The sequence below is a fragment of the Malaclemys terrapin genome, chromosome 11 (assembly GCF_027887155.1).
Source record: "Malaclemys terrapin pileata isolate rMalTer1 chromosome 11, rMalTer1.hap1, whole genome shotgun sequence".
Classification (NCBI taxonomy): Eukaryota; Metazoa; Chordata; order Testudines; family Emydidae; genus Malaclemys; species Malaclemys terrapin.
Window position 1 is genome coordinate 62,267,997 of NC_071515.1, and position 24,385 is coordinate 62,292,381.

Here is a 24,385-nt window from a genome sequence, read left to right on the forward strand (position 1 = left end):
GTTCAAGAAGTTGGTACAGCTCTTTGTCGCAGTAGCAGACAGGATGAAGGGCCAGCCTGTATAGACACAGCGCATTTTATCATGGATTGTAGCCTGCATTACCAAGTGCTACAATCCAGCAGGAATCCCAGCGCCGCCGATAACAGCGCACTCTACAAGGGCGCAAGCTTCATCAACAGCTTTCCTGGCTCAAGTCCCCACCCAGGACATCTGCCGGGCAGTGACGTGGTCATTGTTACACAGTTTCGCCGCACACCATGCAATTACTAGGCAGGCCAGAGATGATGTGGCCTTTGGTAGATCAGTACTCCAGTCAGTGGACAGCTCCGACCCCAGTTACTAAATCTGCTTGGGAGTCACCTGATTGGAATAGACAAGAACAAGCACTCGAAGAAAAAACGGTTACTCACCTTCTCGTAACTTTTGTTCTTCAAGATGTGTTGTTCATGTCCATTCCAATATCCATCCTTCTACCCCTCTGTTGGAGTAGCCGGCAAGAAGGAACTGAAGGGGTGGCGGGTCGGCAGGGCTATATATCAGGCCCCATGAGGGTGTGACTCCAGGAGGCACCCAGGCCGACCCAACAAATGCTGCTAAGGGAAAAATCTTCCGGCCATCGTGCACACATCTGATTGGAATGGACATGAACACCACATCTCGAAAAACTGTTATGAGAAGGTGAGTAACAGTTTTTTTTGAGGTACCAGAGAATTCTGTCTGGCTGCTCTGGTGGCTGTTGTGGAAGGCAAAGGTATGGATAAGCCTCAGCTAACCTTGTGGATCTTCTTCTGCGACTAGAAATTTTTGTCAATGTCCCTCTTTCCCCACCACCCAACAGACAGAGCTTCCTAGGAAGTTATTGGTCTTACTATGGGGTGGACAGCACATCCCCATAATAGGGATCTGTTTGTACTAACCATACTCTGAAAGGGCTTTCCTGGAGACAGTGCTTCTTAACTAAGAAAAGGTGCTGCCTCTGGCAAATGAAGTTATTATTGTGTCTCTCCCATCCTATCTCATAGAACTGGAAGGGACCCTGAAAGGTCATTGAATCCAGCTCCCTGCCTTCACTAGCAGGACCAAGTCCTGATTTTGCCCCAGATCCCTAAGTGGCCCCCTCAAGGATTGAACTCACAACCCTGGGTTTAGCAGGCTAATGCTCAAACCACTGAGCTATCCCTCCCCCATCCTACCCCTTTAGCACCAAGCATTTGACGCTGACAATAGTTCAATGTTAAACACTCCAGTTTTCAACATCTAAACTTAGCATTTATCCATCACAGAAGACCACACTGTGGTGCCAAGGAATAAACACCAAATTACGTTAAATTGGGATCATGCAATATATCTAGCTCTTAGCACTTTTCATCACTAGATAGATCAAACTACAATCCTACCGTGTCAAACTCATCCTGATTTGGTTAGTATAATTCACATTCATCTAGTCTAGTATGGAGAGACAAGAACAGAATTTCAGGTATAACTGGAGTCTTCACACCTAAACCGTAGTATGATTTAAATGCAGTTTAACAAAATATCCTTACTGTTAAGTGCACACTAGCATTAAACATCAACATGTTCATAAAGAATATTTACACCATCAATACATAGTTTGTTGCTACAGAAAATACATCTGAAAAAAGCAAAGAAATGTAAAGTTTAGCCACCTCACAGAATATACTCTGCTTATAAAGCACACCCCTTACAACCACATGGCACAGACTATACATTGCAACCTTCATTCTGATCCCCTCAATCATCCTTCCGTATACACACACACCATTACCAGATTCCACCCCCAGCCTTGAAACATTAGTAATTTTGAAAGTCTGATGCAATAGCTGACTGTATCAGAAGAGGATAGAAGGGAAGTTTGCAGAAAGGTGGTTAAAGGGCAGAAGTGAAGCTGCTGATTAAGATTTTATTTAACAGCTGCTCACAAAAAACCTCCCCCATTGCAGGATAAAGTAACAGAAAAATGTAGTTCCTGATGTAGATTTCATCTGATGGAGAAGATTGGAGCTAGATACACACAATCAGACTTGCATATGTCCAAGTCATATGCAAGTTTTATTTATGCAAGTAACAACTAAAAATTACCCTAAATGGGTAAAAAAATTCCACACACAAAACCTATCAATTGCACCAGAATCAACTTCCAGCTATTTTTCTATAGACTGACATAAATCTTTTAAGGAGTCTATCATTGAGACACAAGACTGCCAAGGTCAATTTTCAGCCACACCCCAATTTCAAAATAAATTTTAATTTGCAAAAGTCATACCAGTGGCCCCTATTTTTAAAAGAAAAGCAGCTGTGTGCCTTTTTAAAATGCAACCCTAACTACGCAGGTGGTCCCAGACACCTGCACAAGAAGAATAAGTATATTTATAGTAAGTTTATCCAAGTAATTTCTTCCTACACTATGTATAGAAAAACCACTCAAACTCTATATCTTGGTTATTTAGTTCTGAAAATAGACAAGACTATGGAATAATCTCCTGAATTTTTTTTCTTAAAAAGGCTTATAAAGAATAATAGCTTATTATCTACAGCCATGCTAGTGGAAAAAGGTTACATAAGGATGCAATCACTGGTTGAACATAGGTTATTTCATTTCTTGCCAACACTACTCCAATTCAGATAAAACATTTGGATAATCTCGGATTATAGGGATATTGTTCTTATTTATAGTATCGTTCACATATCTCTCAAAGTGTCTGCATGTGGCAGACCTCCTATGTACTCTGCCAGTCACTGCTTGCTGATGTGTGCCTTGACAAAGCAGAACTCAACACTGACACAAAATGCTTTTGCATGGATAGAAGAACGTTCTACCAATAAAGTTGCAGATTCAAATTAACTAGCCCTCTAATGTATTTAATTCTGCAGCAGATACTATAAGAAAAGCACTTGTTTATGAATGAAATCATGAACTGCCATCCCAAATATCTTTTGGCAGTTCTGGAAAAGGGCAGGAGTAAAGTAATGAGGAATCCCAAGGACTTGCTTCTTCCAAATATAAGTATCAGCCACAGGAGACCACCTATAACTACTCCTGTGGCTGTCAGTTGATGGAATGGAAGGAAAGAGTGAGATGATAGGGCCATGGAATGAGAAGTGAAGAGTGACAGAAAAAAAGTAAGGGAGAGAACTAACAATTGGTAGAAACATAATGGAAATCCAATATACTTTTCTGAATTATGCAGACCACTAACATTTAAAGGAGAAATTTTGAGATCTGGCTTTTAGCAACCTGAAACACATCAGTTTAAAGAGTACTCTTTGGGTAACAGAGAACTGGCGGGAAAAGGTGTGCCAATTATATTTACTCACACTGGGGAAGACACTTCATAAATCATTTTATTGAAGACCACTGACCTCTCACTAACTGCGTACATTTCACAACATCTGTATGTGGATGTTCAATGGTAATCTCAAAACCTGAAAAATTAAGAATGTTTCAGAAACTGCAGTACATTTGTATTTGTACAAAAGAAAGATCTACCATGTATCAAACCCCACCCTCTGCAGCCGATGAACATCACAGTTCTCCCCAATGTCAATAAGCCAGATGAGGGAACTAGGATTTGACCCTTACTTCACAATTCTTTTGTACAAATGATATAGAATAAAACCAGAAAAAAAATGCGCTTTCTATGGCTTTTATTAAGTTAGGTCTCTTGTTTGCTAATATGAAAAATTCACATATACTTTGTAGCCAAGAAAACGGTTTAAGTTTCAAACCATAAAATGAAATGATTCTGCAAATGGTGATGTCACTAAGAACAATTCTGACCATGTCAACTGCATTACTTTCCCTCTGTTATAAAAACAAAGCACAACAAACAAAAGGGGGCACAGAGTTTGGTATAAAGCTTTTATCATTTGTTTGAAGAAACCTGCAGACTTCAGTGTGGCATGTAACCTTGTGACTAAGTTCATATTTCTCTACTTGGCTCTGGTGATAAATCAAAAATGACACTACAATAGTTTATAAACGTAATTTGAACCCAAAGATGGATTGTATTTAAAAATAACTATCCAATTTCTGAAATGCCAAAAGTTATTAAAAAGATCACTCGCTCTCTGAAATTTTTTTAAAAATAGACTTTATCCACAGCATTACTAGCATTCAATTTTAAGAACATTAGATCAGGTACAATTCTGTAGTCACCTTGCAGCTTCATTTTTCTTCTTATTAAACTGAGTTCTACACAACTATGCACTTAAACAAAAATATTATCATGCATTGATCTGTGTTCAGCTATTGGTTTTGGTGCCAAACCTATTTGAAAAGGCACTGCACATTTTAACCTCCCAAAGTGTGGCAACAATAGCTACTTAAGTAATATTTGTTGAACTTAATATAGCCTACATGCTAACAGTGCAAATATTCTTTTCTCAGTTCAAGTAAATTGCAACAGAAAGGGTCTGCTAAAGGCCAATGGTATTGGGGATCCACTGTAATGGATGTACATTCAATTGATTGCATGCAGAGCATATTCTTGTGCAGGCTGGATGCCATTTAAAATAACATACCTAAAGTTTGAAGCATTATTGTTTCAAGTATAACCAGTTCTTGGGCCTGTTGAAGATATGCCTGAAATGTAAAAAAATAAGTTACTGTCAAGACCTACTAGAGAAATTTATTGTACTTACTAAAGTCTCAAATAGAAATGGTATGGGCAACATGTTAAGACCTCCTTTAAGACCTCAAATTTACTTACCTTTGATTTACTATATCCTGATACACATTTGGCTTCTCAACTTTAAGAACAGTTAACTGCAACTTTTCTGCTATCACAAAGGCAATTAGCCACTCAATGAGCGGTAGCATAAATCAAATCTATGAGAACTATTTTCGTAACTGAGCATGCAAGTAAGTACTGTTTACTACAAGAAAAGCTATGATTGCTGCTGATGGAGAAATTTCCTTTTCCAATACAGTAGAACCTCAGAGCTACGAACTGACCAGTCAACCACACACCTCATTTGGAACTAGGAGTATGCAATCATGCAGCACCACAGACCAAAAAAAAAAGAAAGAAAGAAAAAAAAAAAAAAAAAAAAAAAGGGCAGCAAATATAGTACAGTACTGTGTTAAATGTAAACTACTAAAAAATAAAGGGGAAGTTTCAAAAGGATTTAACAAGGTAAGGAAACTGTTTTTGTGTTTGTTTCGTTTAAATTAAAATGGTTAAAAGCAACATTCTTCTTTATAATGAAGTTTCAAAGCTGTATTAAGACAACGTTCAGTTGTAAACTTTTGAAAGAACAACCATAATGTTTTTTTTTCAGTGACGAACATTCCAGAGTTACGAGCAACCTCCATTCCCAAGGAGTTCGTAACTCTGAGGTTCTACTGTAGCTAAATTGGGAAAAACATTAAAAAATACATAAGGATATAAAAGATACTGTTGTCCTTATGATACGTTAATCAAGATTAAACTGGACACCCATCACAAAAGTTTAATGCATTACATCATAGAAAGTTCTTATTACATGCACAAGTGTCCTATTAAAAAGGGGATTAGAGGCCTTAGTTTGCATGAAATATTAAGTAATTGTGATAGGTCCACTAATGGCTATGCTATTAAGTTACACAACAGATAAATTATTTGATTTAAGCAGAGAAGCGTCTTCTAGAGTTGATGGATGGCATTAATCCAGTCAAGAACGTAGTACAGCAACTCATCTGAGGTGTCAACTGTATCTTAAGAAGAATTACAATTAGATTTAAAGTATCACTTCCACATACATCACTTTTTGTATCCAGCTGTAGCTCTTGAGGATGAAGACAGGCATGTGCTACCTTGATAACATGTTCGAGTTTTCGTGGCTGTTCTTCCACTTTCGCAGCCAAAAACAATGCAGTAGGAGAGATTATCTGTAAGAGAGGATAATTTTTTAGTTAAAAAAATTTTTTTTCTAGTGCAAGCAGGACCTAAAGTAACATGTAGGGGGTGAACTGGTAATTGCAAAAAGTATTAGAGAGTCCATACTAGAGATGAGACAATATGCAAGAGTAAAAAATGAAGACAGTTACCCTAGCTGAATTTCAGTATGGTAGAATTCTCCTACTCAGCTTATAGAGGGGAAAAAATTGTAAGCATTAAACTATATTATGATCAAGAAATGTTTCAGGCCAAATTAATTCTGACAGAGAGCAGACAGATTTTTTTCATCAGATAGTCACCAAACCAAGAAGAGGGGATTCCATTTTAGATTTAGTATTGGTAAGTAGCAAGGACCTCACCGAAGAACTGGTTGCAGAGGAAAACCTTGGTTCAAGCGATTCATGTGCCAAATTCAGTTTAAACTAAATGGAAGGATAAACAAAAATAGTCTGTAATTAGGGTCCTTGATTTTTCAAAAGGGCAAATTTTAATAAATTAGGGCAAGTAGTTAGGGAAGAGCAAGGATCTCAATGTGGAAGAGGCTTGGATTTACTTTAAGTCAAAGTTGTAGACACTATTTGAAGCCTGCATCCCAAGCAAGTAGAAAAAATTCGTAGCGAAGGGTTGCAGACCAAACTGGATGAACAAGGATCTCAAACAGGTTATTAAGGGAAAGCAGAAATCTTACAAGGAATGGAAGAAGGGATGGAGAAGCAAGGATAGCTACCTCTTGGAGGTCAGAAAGTTTAGGGAAAATGTGAGAACTGCCAAAAGCTAAGCAGAGTTGAACTATGCAAAGGGAATTAAAACCAATAGTAAAAGGTTTTTTAGCTATATAAATAAAAAGAAAACAAGTAAAGTGGGAAGACTAGAACACTGAGGATGGGCTACTTTTTGCAATTACCAAGCATGGCCCAACCCCAAAATGAATACTTCGCCTCAGTTTTTAATAAGGGTAACGAGGCTTAGGTCAAGATAAGGGTGGCTAATGAGTATGAGGATATGGAAGTAGAAAATTACCACATCCGAGATGGAAGTCAAACAAACACCTTAATGGGATCAAATCAGGGGGCCTGTATAATCTCCAGCCATTAAAGGAACCTGCACATGAAATTGCAAGCCCTACAGCAAGGATTTTTAATTAATCCATAAACCTGGGGTCCATACTCTATGACTGGAGCACTGTTAATATACTACCTATTTTTAAGGGGAAAAAAGTGATCTAGGAAACTACAAATCTGTTGGCTGACCTCAATTGTATGAAAGGTCTTGCAACAAATTTTGAAACAGTAGTTAAGAATACAGAGATAAATGGTACTTTGGAAAAAATTGGCAGATTGTGCTAGACCAACCTGATGTCTTTCTTTGAGAAGATAAGTTATTTTCTAGACAAAGGAAATGCAGCAGATCAAATCTACTTGGATTTCAGTAAGGCACTGACACATTTCCACATGGAAAATTAGTTAAATTGGAGAAGATGGGGATTAAAATGAGAACTAAAAGGTAGGGAAAGGAACTGAATAAAGGGGAGACTACCACAGGTCATAATGAAAGGTGAACTGTCAGGCTGGAGGGAGGTTACTAGTGGAGCTCATCAGGGATCGGTCTTGGGATCAATATTACTTATTTTCATTAATGACCGTGGCACAAAAAATGCGTGTGCACTAATAAAATCTGTGGATGACAAAGTTAGGAGGTATTGACAACACGGAGGAGGACCAGACTATCATAGAAGAAGATTTGGATGACCTTGAAAACTGAAATAATGGAAATGTGATGAAATGTAATAGTTTAAAGTCATGCACTCAGGAACAAACAAGAATTTCTGTCGATCAGCTGGCGACATATCAGTTGAAAGCAACAGAGGAGGAGAAAGACCTGGATGTATTGGTTGATCACAGGACAACTGAGCCACCAATGTGATGCAGCCATGAAAATGGCTAATGCAATCTTAGGATGAATCAGACGAGGTAATTCCAGTAGAGATGGAGAAGTGTTACTACTATTATGCAAGGCACTGGTGAGACCTCATTGGGAATAGTGTGTGCAATTCTGGTCTCCCATGTTTAAGAAAGATTAGTTCAACCTGGAACAGGTGCAGAGAAGAGATACTGGGATAATCAGAGGAATGGAGAACCTACCTTACGAGAGGACACTTGCGGAGCAAGACTAACCAAACTAAGGCTATGGGGAGACATGATTGCTTGCTCTAAATACAACAGAGGGATAAACACCAGGGAGGGAGAGGGGTCATCTAAGATAAGGGCAAATGTTGGCACAAGAAAAAAAAGATCTAAACTGGCCATCAACAAGTTTGGGCTTGAAATTTGATAAAGATTTCTAACCATCAGAGTAGTAAAGTTCTGAAACAGCCTCCCAAGGGGAGCAATGGGGGGGAAAAAAACCTTAACTGGTTTCAGGACTGAACTTGATAAATTTATGGAGGAAATATGATATGATTATATGGCCTACAACAGCATGTGGCAGCCCTCTGCGACTGCTGGAAGCTAATATCTTCAAGGGCTGGAGATGGGACAGTAGGTGGGGAGGGCTCTGAGTTACTACAATTAACTCTTTCCCAGGTATCTGCCTGGTAGGTCTCACTGACATACTTAGGGTTTAACTGATCACCATATTTGGGGAGAGGAAGGAATTTTCCCCTAGGTCAGATTGGCAGAGACTACTCAGGGCTTTGGAGCTGTGCTCCGGCTCCGCTCCAGCCAAAAACCTGCAGCTCCACTGCTCTGGAGCTGTTCTGTGCTCCATCTCCGGGCTCCGCTCCAAAGTCCTGCTCCGGGTTGTTTTTTTTCCCCACCTCCTCTGCAGCACGGGTCACTTGCTGGTTTGAACTACAGTAAATGGTGGATTCTCTGTAACTTGGAGTCTTTAAATCATGATTCAAGGACTTCAGTAACTCGGTCAGAGGTTATGGGTCTATCACAGGAGTGCATGGGCGAAGTTCTGTGGCCTGCAATGTGCAGGAGGTCAGACTAGATAATCATGATGGTCCCCTTCTGGCAATAAAGTCTATGTGACTATTCACAGGTAAAACAGTTTTCCAGACGCAGGTTAGAATAGGATATTTCTTTTGAAATTTACTAAAGTCAGACAGTTCATTCAAGTAAAGATTAAGCCCAGAAGGGAGTGAACTCTGATACTCTCTTTTGTTATGAAAAAGGTGAAGCAGAGTCCCAGGAAGACCCACTAGCTGTTGACTGTCAGAAGCACAGACTCCATTTGGCACAGACACCTGGCAAGCAATCAAACTGCGAATGGATTGGAAGTATGAGACAATAACATGACCAACGATTTCACAGGAGTATCTCTGCTCTGGAACAGTCCCATAATACTTAACACAAAATGTGTGCCTGGGATGCATTAAGCACACCAGGATTCATTACCTAGAATGCATGTTTGAATACAAATGACTCTGGGGAAGGATAAATGATATACACCCACTTTAAGGACCAATAAGACCTCAATGCAGACTGCCATAACTGGCACAGTATTTGTAAAATTCAATAAAAATATGCTTTAATATTTGTATACAATGCCAGAACAGAGGCGCTGTTCTATAGCCCAGTTCCTAGATGTCAGTTTTCAGGATCAGAGTACATAAATAGGTTCCTATTTCTCCTAAGCTGAAAAAAATTAATATTTAAAGGAGCTGATCTTTTGAGAAAGTGCATTTTGTATTTGCCACTCCCATTTTTTCAGGCAAACAATAGAGTGAAGAGTTAATTCTAAAATGTCTGCCAACTCATTTTTCTTTATCAAGGAAACCTGACCTGTCACTTCTTATTCCAAAAGTTATCAAGTGATACATAAAATTGTGTTAAAACTGTAGAGTTAAGATTATAATATGGTCAGCCAAGACAAATTTACAGGATAAAGAAATAAGGCCTTGTCTTGCTGCAGAAGTTATATAAATTAAAATTAATCTGGTGTAACTGTAAATGGATTTAAGAGCATTCATCCAGGGTTTACAAATTGTTTACAATTTTAAAGCAGACTGAAGTTATAGTACAATTTCTGTATGTAGACCAACAGTAAGAAACAATATGCCCATTGAGTGTCAATTAGATATGTTATCTATTATAGCAACAAATATTTTAAGCTACATATTGATACAATGCTCAGGCAGATATGAATTATAATTAAGGCTACGTTTTAGTCACGGGTATTTTTCGTAAAAGCTACGGACAGGTCACAGGCAGTAAACAAAAATTCCTGGCCCATGACCCGTCCCTGACTTTTACTATATACCCAACTAAAACATGCTCTGCAGTGCATGCTGCCTCTGCCTGCAGGCACCGCCCCCGCAGCTCCCATTGGCTGCAGTTCATGACCAATGGGAGCTGTGAAGCCAGCGCTCTGGGTGAAGGCATCCCGCAGAGCTGCCTGGCCACGCCTCCACCTAGCAGCTGAGTGAGGGGGAGGATGTTGCTGCTTCCGGGGAGCCCTCCAGGTAAGCGCTGCCCAGAGCCTGCCTCACCCTGTCCCGTGCCCCAACCCACACTGCTGCTGGGAGGGGAGGTGGCTTGAGAATGCCCCAGCAGCTTCCGGTGCCCCTGGCGCAGGGTAGCTGCCTGAGTTCCCCTGAGGCAGGAGCACCAGCCGCTGCAGAAGTCATGGAGGTCACGGAATCTATGACTTCCGTAACAAACTCGCAGCCTTAATTATAAATGGATCTTCATAGTAGTCACAGTTTAACAAAAATCCCAAATGAAATTACTTGCTCTACACCGTCAATGGGTATCATAGCCCTTTCCATTGAGCCAAGATGGGCGATATCCTAAAAATCAAATACTTGTTTTTCTTGTTATAAAAGTGGACAAACTATGGACAACTGAAATCAGTCACCTCTGATTAGAAGCAGATATTTTCAACTGTTTCACTTAACATTAAGAAAACAAAAAGACCCTCTTAATGTTTCTCTTAAATTTTTCTATAAACCTTAAAGTTTAGCAAACTAAAAGGAACAGAAACAGCAAATCTGGGCCTCCTTTGAGCTAAAACAATATGCAATTAAAAAACCTAAAGCAGGGATAGCCTATTTTTTGTCAAGGTCCAAATTTCTTGGTCAAGGTATAGTCAAGGTCCAGACTCCAGAGAAAGTAATAAATAAATAAGAAAATAAATAACAACAACCAGTAAATACAAAGATTTTGGGGTCTGTTCAAAAGCCTCTGGCGGTCTGGATTTGGCCATGGTCTGCCTATTGGTTACCCCGACCTAAAGTTTCCTCGCTAAATCTGGACCTCAGGCAGCAATTGCCTACACAGCTCCTAAGAAAAAGAAAATAGCCTCCCTGTGTTCTTTGGATATATTTACCTGCAGCATTTAGTATTTTACTTCCCCAAATAAACTGTATTTCACATTTAAGTTCTGTTTCCTTCTTGCAACAAAATCAACTAAAATTTGTTGATGTTATACTTTAATGTATAAAAGGTATTATTAAGGTTGCCCTACACTTTCTGTAAAATCCAGTTTTCAGTTACTTATAACCGTCAAACCTGAACCAATTAAACTGAGTTTTCCATGCCAGGTATCTGCCTCAAGCTAAATTTATTTTGAAAGTTTCAGCCAGACTGGTTCAGCTGCTTGAGAACCAAACAGAATAACGTTTTGTCATTTAAAAAAATTCTGGTGACCTTTTCTTTGAGGAGCACTATCATGCTCTGGAATAGGAACTTGCAAATTAGTAGGAGGTACATTGTTAGGGAAGTGCCTTGTGCTGTTCTCGTGAAAACCTGCTCAAACTTGGCCCAGTCATAATTTTTGAAAAGTTTCAGATCACAAAGACAGCTAAAATCTTGAAGATTCTGTGTGTACTGAGCACACTCCAGCTACTCACAGCTACTATGTATAAAAAGGGGTATGTGAACCATCCCAACAGCATAAGTGAGCATGCTCCAATCCAGGGTTACAAAGCCAGACTTTCCTTGCAATTGCTATTCTGGGCTAAGCACAGGAACTAAGAGCAGGGAACCTGTGCCTGCTGTACTTTCAGTGACCCTCTTGCTGGTACCCAGTCAATGTGGATGTGTTAGACACCAAATTCAAATGCAAAGGGGATCAGAGCCAGACCAGGGTGGAGGGAAACAAAGTACCTGATGAGATTGGGATTCTGAGATGGGGAGGGATTGGGCAAGGGAGTATGGGGAAAGTGTCAGATCTGACAAGGAGCTGAAGTGTGGGGAAACTGGACAAGGAATCTGGAGGTCAGGGGGACAGGAGTGGAGGGGGAGACTAGGACTCTGGAAGAGAGTCCTAGAGGGTAGGATATTAGGGTTGGTTGGGCAGGAAGACTGGAATGAGAAGCTGGAGAAACAGAAAGTGGGACTGTGATGAGGAACCCAGGGTAGGAAAGAGAACTGGGAAAGAAACAGGTTGGAAGTGATGGGGCAGAAGGGGTGAAACTGAGGTGGGGATGAGGCAGAGAAGTGAAAACAGCTAAAAGTCTCAGTCCACTACTGCACACTTCCCTCCAGAGGCTGGAATGAAACCCAAAAAAACAGAATCTCACCATTCCATTGCAATCAGCAAGTATCTGTGGAAACCCACTGGCAATGTGCATTTTTCAGCCCCCTTTAAGTGCCGGTCCACATAGAAGGATGACATTCTACTACTGCCACCAGTTACTCCATTAGCTCAAGTGGCACAGGTCTGTGTGGTGGAGCAGAGAGTCCAATGCTGCTAATGAACTATGTGGGTGTCAATATCTTATATGATGGAATCTGTTTTTTCAGTTTGCTTTTTTAAAAAAAAAAAATAGGAAATTCCACACAAAACTACATTAACAGAACATTATTAAGGTTGCAAAGTCAAGCCTGCAAAAATTAGGAAGTGCCAGAATTAAGACTGTACAGGCAACCTTAATTTGGCCCCCTTGTGCACATTCATTTAATAAAGCCTTTAATTACATGATCCCCACCCGCCCCAGGATACCTGCCTCATTCAGTGCACCGGATATGAAACAGGGTTGCATAGCAAAGAGGCTGTTGTCTGTAAATCCGCTGCCTCATTTGTTGCAGAAGTTGAAAGGTGCACAATGAATGAACCAAGGGATTGCACAAAGAGAAAGGAGGGTCTCATGGTCAAGGCAGCTGAATGTTGCACTGGAAAACCGGATTCTATCCCTGCTTCTGCCAGAGAATTCTATGCGACTAAGTCTCGCTTGATCAAATAATTGTTAAGCAGTTACGTCTCCAATAATTTCCACTGAAAATCTATGAGAGATGTCTGACTGACAGTACTGGAGTTCTACTTAGCCAAATATCAGGTATAGCATTAGAATGCTTCTTCCATCCATCAGCTTCTCAATGTGCCTCAACTTTTACTGAGCAGGACCACTTTCAAAGGTGAGAGGTCTCCATGTCCATTCAATCCTTGATTTCCATGGCCTTGTCTAAGCTAGAGTTTTTTGGTATTGTTACTCAAGTTAACCATTTTTGAAGATACTTATTCAGGTAAGAAATGGTTTCCTTGAAACTTCAGACATAGCATGTCAGTGAGGAACACATACTCTTCAAGATGCAAGGACAGCTGAGCTACTCATATGGAGATCCACCTACCACGAGTACTTAAAATTTTATTCTGACAGTATTTTATTTCATACCTTTCTCTTTAGAGAAAAATAGAAGTACTTAAGGTTAGGTGACAAAACAAAGAGCTCGCATTCCTTTTATCAGAAGGCACATTTTTAAAAAATTTCCATTTAAGTAATAAGAAAGGCATTCAGTTTGCAGCTATAACCTGATTATCAGGGAGTATTCTGGTCAAACTGCCAAGAGTTGGAACAGCACAAATGTTCAAGAGAGCTATCTTCTCAAGCCTTCCTTCTTAACAATTTAATCACCTTTTGCAGCTGTTTCTTAGCTTAAGTAAAATGGGTTAATTTCAATTTCCTAGTGGACAGATCAGCATCAGATATCTGTCACTAGTACTGCCTCCTTATAAGTCTTGTGCCTTGACTAGACTAAACTTTTTGGTACAGTCTTAACTCTAGTTAATACAACTGAAAACAGACATAGCATAAACATTTGCTACTTTTGCTTCACCATAGGCTAAATATAAGGGGAATGCAAGGGATTTGTCACTCAAACTCATCATAAAACCATCAGGCAAATGTGCAGAATAAAGTTCCTTCAGAATTAATTTTTAAATATTTCATTTTAACTACTCACTTGTGAGGGTAGGTAGCCTCTCAGCAGTAGCTCAGCAATCATTACCTCTAGCGGTATATATGCTCCTCACTGAAGACTACAAGTATGCCAAGATTGAAGTTTTAAAAGGAAACCATTTGGATGATCTAAATAACAAAGGCTTAAAGATAACTAAGTCTGAGAACGAGTTCTGTGAGGAGAAAAATAAAGAATTCTGAATTTCATTTCAGTTAAGTTTAATCAACACATAAAATAAGGTATAAAAGTGTTTTCTCAGTTACTATGCAGCCACTACAGTACATACAGAAAGTAGCAAAGGGAAAATACTTTCATGCCTTTTCTAAAAAAAATAAAAAATGAAAAATATCACATTAAGTTTAAGAGAGCATGGTGTTAACATATGCCTCAGATTTAAAAGAACTCTGGAGACAAGATTACTAAAATGGTGTAAGAGGATTTTGGCAGGTGGCAGGAATCCCATTTTTGATCATCAATCAAAACAGACAATTTCACAGAAAGAGTGAAGATGCCTGTGCTCTTAGTGCAGCATGTAATTCAATGAGAACATCATTGTTAAACTGATTTAAAATATCAGTGTTCACATTTCAGAAATGCCAGTTATTAAAATATGTAGATATGGCTCTCCAAATATAGTCATTCACTTGCTATTTAAAACCTGCTGTCTTCCTTACAAATGTACTTGTTGGGTTAAGTACCTAGGGGCTGTGAAAATCCCCACACACCACTCATATTTTTGATGTTATGCCACTGAAATATTTATATGAACATATTTTGTTTTTATATTAAGAATTTAAGGCTCTAATTTCAATCTGAAGCAAAGCTACCTAGTCGTAAAAAGTTAAAATGGAAGTGATAGGGACATTTTTTGTTATTCTGATGTGTAGGCAGTATACTATAGAACTGTCTAGAACAGTGTTCCCCAAACTTTTTACCTGGTGCTCCCCCTTGCCCCCCACACCCCCTCTGAGCTGGGACCAAGAACGAGGCCATAGTCAGGGCCATGGCTGGGAACACACCTGCAGTCAGGGCCGGGGCCAGAGCCACAGCTGGGCCAGGAGCAGGAACAAAGTGGAACAGATAGCACTCCCTCCTTGCCCCCCCCCCGGGCCCCGCTTTGCCCCCCCACAAATGTTCCTTCGTGTCCCCCACTGTTTGCAGACCACTGGTCTAGAAGCATCAAGGAGGAAGGGGAAATAAGTGGAGTTACTGGAAAGCAACTCATTGGCTGTTGGAGATGGGACTGTGTGGAATCCTCAACTGTTAAGGGAGCTAGGTTTACTACAATCTTGAAATTTATGAAGGTGGACAGGGCTTCAGAAAGCTTAGGTTTATGTAAAGTTGTCTAGCTCCTTTTAGTTTTCAGTGTTGAGTTCACTGGGTAGTTTCTCATATGAACTGTGGTAAGCATAAATGTTCTCAATCAATGCTACAAAGAAGTGGTTGGTAGAGTGTACAGTTTAATTTGACTCAAAATTCCTAAAGTTAAAGTAGCATGAAACAAGTTATTGCTTCGGCTGAAATAACAGAGTTCTTTAGAAGTAAAATGTAAAAGGTTGTCAAGATAAAAAGGATCCATGATCTAAAGAGCCTAGAAAATTCAGGCTTTCCAGATTATTCAAAGTCTGTGCCACTGAATGGAGCTTAACCTACTGAAGTGGAAGAGCGAACATTGATGTATTTAATTTTATTCTGAGACATCTGAGAGTCATCAAAATGTAGCCACAAGAATAATCTAAGCCGGTTTGTTTCAGGTCTTCCAACAGCTCTTCGATATTAGCTTCATTCATCTTTGACACACAAATACAGCAGAATTGATGTGATTATGCCAGAAAATCTGAATAGCAAAGACTTGAACTTGACAGGAAAGTTGCAACCTTCTTTTATGGAAAAACCCTCATTTTTAAAATAGCACAAAATGAACAATTTAAATAAATGTAAGCATTTTCCATGGGTATACTCCTCTGGACAGATCAGAGTAAATTTTCAAAAAATGCCTAAACGTAAATCCATTTTCAAAAGTGGCTGTGGCAGTTAGGAGCCAAATCCCATTAGAAATAAAGAAAAGATACTACACTGAAGTTTTAAAAAACAATTCTTGATGATGTGCTGGACATTTGACTAGTCCAAAAATAAACGGTCAACTGATTGGTCAAATAATATCAAGAACAGTCAAATATTTTTAAGCATAAATTCATTAGAACAGCAACAAAAAAAGTAAGACTTGATGGTCACCAATAGGCTTGGCCTTAAATAGATGCTTATGTCTAATAACAAAAATACAAATTACATTCCTGCTGGAACATTTGATCGTGATCAAATAATAGGCAGTCTGTTGACTGGCTTGTCAAACCTACTTGGTGGGTTGCAGGTGCATGGAATGATCTTAGAATTCATCTCCAATATGCACCATAATTTACTCCAGGGACCTTGACTGTTAGACTATCTCGATAAAAAGCTTTCTCAGCTTAAAAAAAGCATAGTAGATAAAGACAAAAACACCTAGAATATTAATATATTGTTTTCAAGCTCAATACAGTGTGGACGTATTGATGTTTAACCATCTTGAAAGTTAAGTGGTTATAGATTATGCTAGATTCTTCAAACTATGATCCACAGAGTTGGATTCTGGCATTTCCTTATTTCCAGCAGCCAAATTCCATTAAAAACTGCTAAAAACATTCAATGCTTTTACAATATTACTTTCCTATGATTGCCTTACATCCCATGGGTATGTTATGAGATTGCCTTGATCACCTCTCCCCATGCACAATCACAATAATGCAGCTAAAGGTATGAATACTTTGACAACTTCCACAATTGGGTATCAAAATATTTTAACTCTTTGAAGTGCAATAATGAGGAGGAAGAATAACTTAATCTCACCTGTAGCGTTTAAGCACTTTACCAGGATTCTAACATGTGTGACATTAAACAATGACAGGGCATCATATTTTAAGTGCACTGGATGCTTCTTAGCCAGGTTATCTGGTACAGTATTTCAGCACAGTACTTCTACAAAGTGATTTGATTAAAATATATAATTGGAGGTCAATTTGAGAGTTTAAGAGTGCATCCTGAGTGCTTTACCTCCCATTTCCCATGTGCCAAGGGCCTCTTTCTTATTTCTGCATTTGGAAACAGGCAAAAATGATATCTACAATTAATACAAAACTGAAGCTAAGTTACAGTTGATGCCTTGTATGAATGTAATGATGAAACAGTTATTTAAACTTATGTGACTAGTTTGCAGAACTTGTGTCTCTGCGGTATCTTCTTTTAACAAGAGTATAGACCTTATGGTGTTAAAATAGTTAACCAGCAAACCAAAAGTTGTTTAAGTCTCTGTCAACATTAACACTGAAAGCATCAGCTGAAATAATGATACATTTCATGTTAAACTTTGTTTCTATATGGTTTGCCTGACCAGCGAAAACTAGCTATTGCTGTTCTAAAGGTAGAGTATGGATCTAGACAAAAAAATATTAAACTTATGGCTGGTCTCCACTTACCAAACAAAAATGTAGAGAGTTTAAAAATTGCTGTTATGCTGTTTCAATGCCAGGATATACAAAACTTAACCTGAAACAACTGCTGAAACCGTTGCAAGATAGCCATTCTGACTTCCTTCAAGATTTTAAAAATTTACTACAAAGTTGCTATCATTTTGAAAACTTCAGAAACAGAAATGAGCCAATAAAAATGTATCAGTGAATAGTTTCTTTCAGCAGATCTTATAACATCTAGCAATGGCCATCATAGAGTTGAGATGTTTTAGCTATAAATATGTATGTATGTGCATGCTCTACTGAGAGGCATAATCAAATGGTACTTAAGGGATAAATACATAATAAGTTTAGTGTAGAATAGTTAAAAGAAATTCAGCTTACCAATAAAAAGGAAATGAAGGCTTAAGCCTTACAATCTGAATTGATCCTTGCAGCCACAACTCAACCTATTGTGACTTTTGGCAACTAATTTTTATCCCCAGCCTTCCTATTTCTTGTTTTCATGAGTAAGCATTACCTTTAATGTAAGTCGAAGAACCATTAGATATGTACTTCACATATTCAATAAAAAAATGCCAGATAGACTTTAGTTTTAAGATCATTAGTACCTTGTACAATTTCAATTTCTAACAGTTAGTTTCTTTTTGCAGTAGATGAATGTAGTAAAGTTTTCAGCTGGCCAAGCACTCTGAAGATTTGGATAACATTTACTAAATATTCATAACAGTCTTTGGCCTTTGCCCTGTCTACAAAGAACTTGCCAGATAGCTTGGGAGTATGAATTTAAAAGTGACTCACATTCACTTTGAGACCACTCCCTTCATCCTAAAAGAATAGGAAAAGAAAAAATGAGGCAGTGCATTTGATGCCTATGCATCAATTCAAATATAAAAGCCACTGTCTAACATAATATTCACAGCAAATACAGAAAGTTATTTGGAGACACTAGTATAAGTGCTCTGAAAGATATGTGCTAGCTTTTTAACTTTTAGTTCAATTAATAATATGTTATAAGTTATCCTTCCATAAATGTAGCTTTTCTGAAACTGAAGGTTGCATAGCACTCAGCCACAAGATATTTAATGCAGCTCTACTTACAAGTTACAGATGTGCTAGCAAGTCTAAGGGCAGGTCTTCACTACCCGCCGGATCAGCAGGTAGAGATCTATCAATCGGAAATCAATTTATCACGTCTCATCTAGACGCGGATAAATCGATCCCCGAACGTACTCCCCGTCCACTCCGGATCCGACTCCAGCGGGCGAGAGGCAGACGCGGGAGTCGACAGGGGAGCGGCAGCAGTCAACTCGCCGCCGTTCTCACAGCCAGGTAAGTCAACCTAAGATACGCCGACTTCAGCTACGCTAGTCACCTTGACCCCCACCACCCTCCACCAGTGAGGACCAGGGCTAAGAACTAAGTGACTATATATACTAGTGTCCAGTTGAAGGTAGACTATAGTAACTAAATACTCTTGTCACTACCAAAAGCTGGCTAGGTTGCTAGCTGCGTCTTGGTTTACCACCCAATGGATTTCTTTTTTTAGGCTACGCCAGTCTGGGCTGTGGAAATATCACATAAACTCAAGTCTCCACTCCAAGCAACTCTGCCTGAAAGAGGAGGACCATAAACTGCCCCCAAACAGTCACAAAAGTAACCTTCGGATGCCTCATTGGTTATACTCAATTGGCCATGGGTTATCAACTAGACCAGCGATCCTCAAACTGTGGGTTGTGACCCCAAAAAGGATCGTGATCTGATTTTAACAGGGTCACCAGGATCAGCGTTAAACTTGCTGGGCCTGGTGCTGAAGCCTGAGCCCCGTCACCTGGTGCTGAAGTTGAAGCCCAAGGGCATCAGTACTTGGACTTCACCCCCCAGGGTAGCAGGCCTCAAGCTCGGCTCCAGGCCCCTCCCCATGCCTGGAGTATGTAGTAATTTTTGTTGTCAGAAGGGGGTTGCTATGCAATTAAGTTTGAGAACCGCTGAACTAGACCATGTATTTATCTATCAAAATGAGAAAAAGTGATGTAGTACAAATCTTCTACTGCCCTCGATGGATTAATCCAAAAACACCTTTAAAAGGCTTGTCCATGCAAAATAACCTAATCGTATTTAAACATGATTTTGATATACACTTGAGTCCTAAACCTCTTCTAACACTATTCTTGCCCTGAGAACAAAAAGCTATTTTAAAGAAGTACATTTCCCGCTAGATACATATCACAATAAAATAAATACGTGGTCCTAACACAGTTGCAACACCGATTTTCTCCATTCAAAAAACAAGAATAAAGTGTCTAGGTCCAGGACATAATCATGTCTCAGAATCATGTTTAAACAACACTGATATTTCTGTCACACAGACAGAGCCTTAACATTTTTCGTAGATGTGGCTTAAAACGCTGTAACTATTTGATAACCAGTTTGCTGCAAATTTGACAGACTCCTGGGTGGCAAAAATAGTTCATCATGATGAAGAAATTTGTTTCTGGTCCAATAATTTTATATGGCTAATTTCTTGTTCTACCATCAAAACAAACAAACAAAAAACTTAACGCACCTGGATCTCAACTATGTTTCATACCAGTGTTTAAACTATTTTTACAGTGTAACCAGGGCTCAGAGATTCCATCCATGCCATTAAATAACATACCTCCTTACACCATTGACTATTCTTTATAAGGGGGGGAGGAAGAAAGCAAATCCAAAAGATCAGCAAAAACATGAGCACTGAACAAATATTTTTTTGACCAACACATCTAATATATCTGACAGGAAAAACAGGCTTGAGATTTCACATTATCCAGTTTTAAAAAAATATTCCAAACAGAACTGATTACAGAAACATCCAAACACAAACATAATTTGTATTAAAGATTTAACATCTGGTTCACCAGTAAATTACATACAAGGCAGCTAGAGCTACTTTCCAGACCAGATCTGAGATATTTTCCATCTACTAGTGCCCATTGAGTTACTGAAGGTAGAAGAGTTATATTAGTTGACCACGGCTTTTACAAAACTAAGTACAGTAGAACTTCAGAGTTATGAATCGACCAGTCAATCACACACCTCACTTGGAACTGGAAGTATGCAATCAGGGAACAGCAGAGACCAAAAAAAAAAAAAAGAAGCAAATACAGTACAGTACTGTGTTAAATGTGAACTATTAAAAAATAAAGGGAAAGTTTAAAAAAAGATTTGTCAAGGTAAGGAAACACTTTCTGTGCTTGTTTCATCTAAATTAAGATGGTTAAAAGCAGCATTTTTCTTCTGCATAAGTTTCAAAGCTGTATCAAGTCAAATCTCAGTTGTAAACTTTTGAAAGAACCACCATAATGGTTTTTGTTCAGCGTTACAAACTACCTCCATTCCATGAGGTGATCATAACTTTGAGGTTCTACTGTATACGTAAATTAGACACAAACCATAGTTGCATCAGTTAGGCACGTCATGCCGTGCAACACAGTAACTGGTGACTCCTAACTAGTAAAGGTAGTATTTGTTCCATATCTAGACCCCTCCAAATCTGCGGAGATCAGCTTTATATCTGCGGATGAGGATATCCTCAGACCATGTTTGCAGATCAGATGTGGATACAAATTTTGTATCTGCACTGGTCTCTACCCAAATCCCCAGACTTTTAAACTACATTGACAGAGAGTTTAACCAACATATCTACAATAGAAAAATCAAAAAGATTGGTCAGCATGTATTCTTGTTGTTTATCACATTATTTCTCTAGCTTAGGAACATAGCAGAAATTAAATTTTAATTACTACCTGTTAAAATAGTCTCCACTTGAAATAAGAGTACTACAAATAATATTTCTAAAATAGTATTCTGAAGCTAGAATACTTTAAAATACAGTGAAACTACATGCTGACAGCATCACATGTGAAAGCTGTCAGCTGTTGCTTCAAAATTATGTGCAAGTATAGTTTAAGAGTATAAAAGTCAGTACTTACATTTCTATTAAATTTTGTGAAGGAATGATGCATATAAAACCTGTGCATGTAAACAATTGCAGTATTTATTGTAAGCTGAGATCTGAAAGACGGGATTAAGGAAATTTTACACATCTAGACAAACAATGTATAATCAGTAAAGTTGAAATTCTATCTACCACAAATACTTTTTATGTTATTCTATTCAATAAAGCTGTAAGTGAATTAATAAAGCAGTAATAAACTGAGTACACATAACTGGTGTGAAGATACTTTTACTATTTCTTTCAAACACAATAGAGAGTTTGTAAAACCAGATTTACCATGTCTCATTCATTGGAAGGAGACTCCCTAATTCAGGATTTATCTTTAGACATATTTTAACATTGCATCCTCTTGGTAGGAACAATTTTACTGTATCAAACATTTTAAAATAACTCTCTCGAGTACCCTTTATATAAGTTTATGCAGGTTAAGAGTCTTTTTTCTAACGATTATAACCCACTGAATCCTAGCTTTTAAAATCGAATTGAACAAAAACTTGTTATAGTATTGGATGTTAATTCCAAGAGAAATGGAATAGATTATTTCCTGTGAATAATAACTATTGTTTATACTTAAAGTACTTCTAACAAAACCTAGTAATCAATGAAAAAACTGCCAAGTCTACAATCACACTATATAACAATTTGAATAAGGGAAATTGTAAAGGTATAATTGAAAAACAATGGAAAAAGTTTATAAAAACTGCTTTAGGATTAATCCAAAAAGAGAGGCAGTCTACTTTTAAGTGAGACAACTGGGAGGCCTTCTTTGTGACGAGTATGGTAGAATATAAACTAAGATTTAGCTACAAACACAGGGGCTTAAAATGCAGCTCTTCCTCCTAACACTATATTCAACTTCAACAACAACAAAAAAAGTCATTCTCCCTTTTATTTCAAGGGGTGGGAGAGAAGAAGTTTGGCTTTAAGGGACTAAGAAAATATTACAATAGCTGCAAAAGCCAAAGGAGATGAAAACAGTTTTGGAGTTTAGTCACATCAATGGGGTGAAAGAATCTCGACCCAATCTAGAGAAACACGTGCTTCAATCCGCCGCCCCCCATACCCGGCGGCAGCAGCAACACAGAGTTGGGGAATGTTACAGCAGCTCAGACCCGCTCCCCGAAGAGGGCTGGATCAACCGGGAGTTTAAGATAATGTAATCACCACCCCAAACCCCAGAGACACGGAGCCGGGAACAGAAACACCAACACCCGCCCCGCAGCGGCTCCCCACTGCCTCCCCTCCACCACACTTTAGGCCCCAGCTCCCATCCCGGCGCCAGGCCCCGGTTCGCTTCCTCTCCAGGCGCCCGGCACTCTCCGGCTCTCGGCCGGTACCTCTCGCTGCACCCGACCTGGTACCTAGCCGGCCCCTGGGCCGGACCCCGCTCCCCTCCCTACGCGCTGAACTGCCGGATGAGGCTGCCGCCGCTACCGCCCAGGCCTGGCCCTCCCCCGGCCCGGTCTCCCCGTTCGGATACACGTTGAGGCGCTGGCCCATGTCCTGGATGAGGTTGGCCGCCTGCTGCCGATACGAGAGCTCCTTGTCGGCCTCCACCCCGCAGCGCCGGGTCGGCGTGTTCTCCAGCTGCTCCCGGCTGAAGAACCAGCGCGATGGCGACAAAGAGGCGCCGCCACCCCGCACCGCCGAGCCCGCGCCACCAGACCCACTCACAGCCGCCGCCATGACACTTCCTCCCCCTCCTCCGGCCCCGCCCGCCGGCGGCCCAGCCGCCGCGGCGCCTGGCCCCTCTTCTCCCTCCATATTCGTTCTCGCGAGAACTCGGGGCCACGGGCCCGGCGAGGATTCCACCTAGCCGCCTAAAACCATAGAGTCTGGCGAGAGCGGAGCTAGCGCGCCGCAAGGGAAACCGGGTCACGTGGTCTATGAGGGTTCCATCGGCGGACAATCCTATCGAGGCACCGTGCGGTACAGTGGCCCGCCCCGGATGTGGGGCGCAGGGAGAGGAGCCGCTACAGGAGAGGTAATGAGAACCCCACCTCCCACGTCTCCAACGCCGGCCCCTTCCGCCGCAGCCTGAGGAAAGTTCCGCCTCGATCGGATCCGGGCGGAAATGAGGTACCATGGCGCTTCTCCTCCATTGTGCGGCCGCTCGTGCGTCACCGCTCACCATCCCGCCACCTTGCGGCGGGGTGCGGCTTTGTGTGATCCCGGGGACGGAGCGGGTGTGTCGCGGGCCTCCCCCACCTCAACACCGGGGCTCGGCCTGCAGCCGCCCCACCCCCGCTGCCCTTCAGCCTCAACCCCAGCCGTCCGCCCGCCTCTTTCCCGGGCTGCTCCCTTCCCCGGAGCCCCCTCTGTGGGCAGGGCCGGATTAACGCTCCCCTGGGCCTGGGGCGATTAGATTTTGTGGGGCCCCTGGATACAAGTCTTTTTCCTAATTTAAAACAAAATCATCACAATTATGCCATTGAGACTATTAACGCTATACTAAACTTGCCTTTTAATTAACATAAGGCCCTTGTGTGGTTACATTTCAGTCTTAAAACATGTTGACTATAAAAAGCAACAGCGGGTCCTGTGGCACCTTTGAGACTAACAGAAGTATTGGGAGCATAAGCTTTCGTGGGTAAGAACCTCACTTCTTCAGATGCAAGAAGTTGAATATAGTTACCTTAATTCAAAATAGCCTACTTCTTACCTTAGAACAGCTGTTAAATTAGTTTCTTTCTGGTTGGGAATTGGATGCAGCAGGAGGCGCCAGGTTGGGGCAGGGGGTTGGGATGCAGGAATGGGGAGGGGTGTGGGCTCTAGGAGGGAGTTTGGGTGCAG

At 40.3% G+C, this 24,385-nt stretch overlaps 1 protein-coding gene across 4 annotated transcripts in view; it reads right to left on the reverse strand.

Annotated features, from left to right (window-relative positions):
- The window catches only part of CCNT2 (cyclin T2), a 47,038-nt gene extending 23,682 nt beyond the window's left edge, over positions 1-23,356 (reverse strand). For 2 of the 4 annotated variants that reach the window (XM_054043899.1, XM_054043901.1), the window contains exons 1-6: positions 23,073-23,356; positions 21,567-21,648; positions 18,394-18,420; positions 5,762-5,890; positions 4,543-4,603; positions 3,382-3,444 (exon numbers count right to left, since the gene is read on the reverse strand). In XM_054043899.1, coding sequence (XP_053899874.1) covers positions 3,382-3,444; positions 4,543-4,603; positions 5,762-5,890; positions 18,394-18,420; positions 21,567-21,648; positions 23,073-23,356 — 646 coding nt within the window. The remainder of the gene's footprint in view (positions 1-3,381; positions 3,445-4,542; positions 4,604-5,761; positions 5,891-18,393; positions 18,421-21,566; positions 21,649-23,072) is intronic. The other 2 variants (XM_054043900.1, XM_054043902.1) reach the window with 2 other exon arrangements.
- Between the last annotated feature and the right edge of the window lie 1,029 nt (positions 23,357-24,385).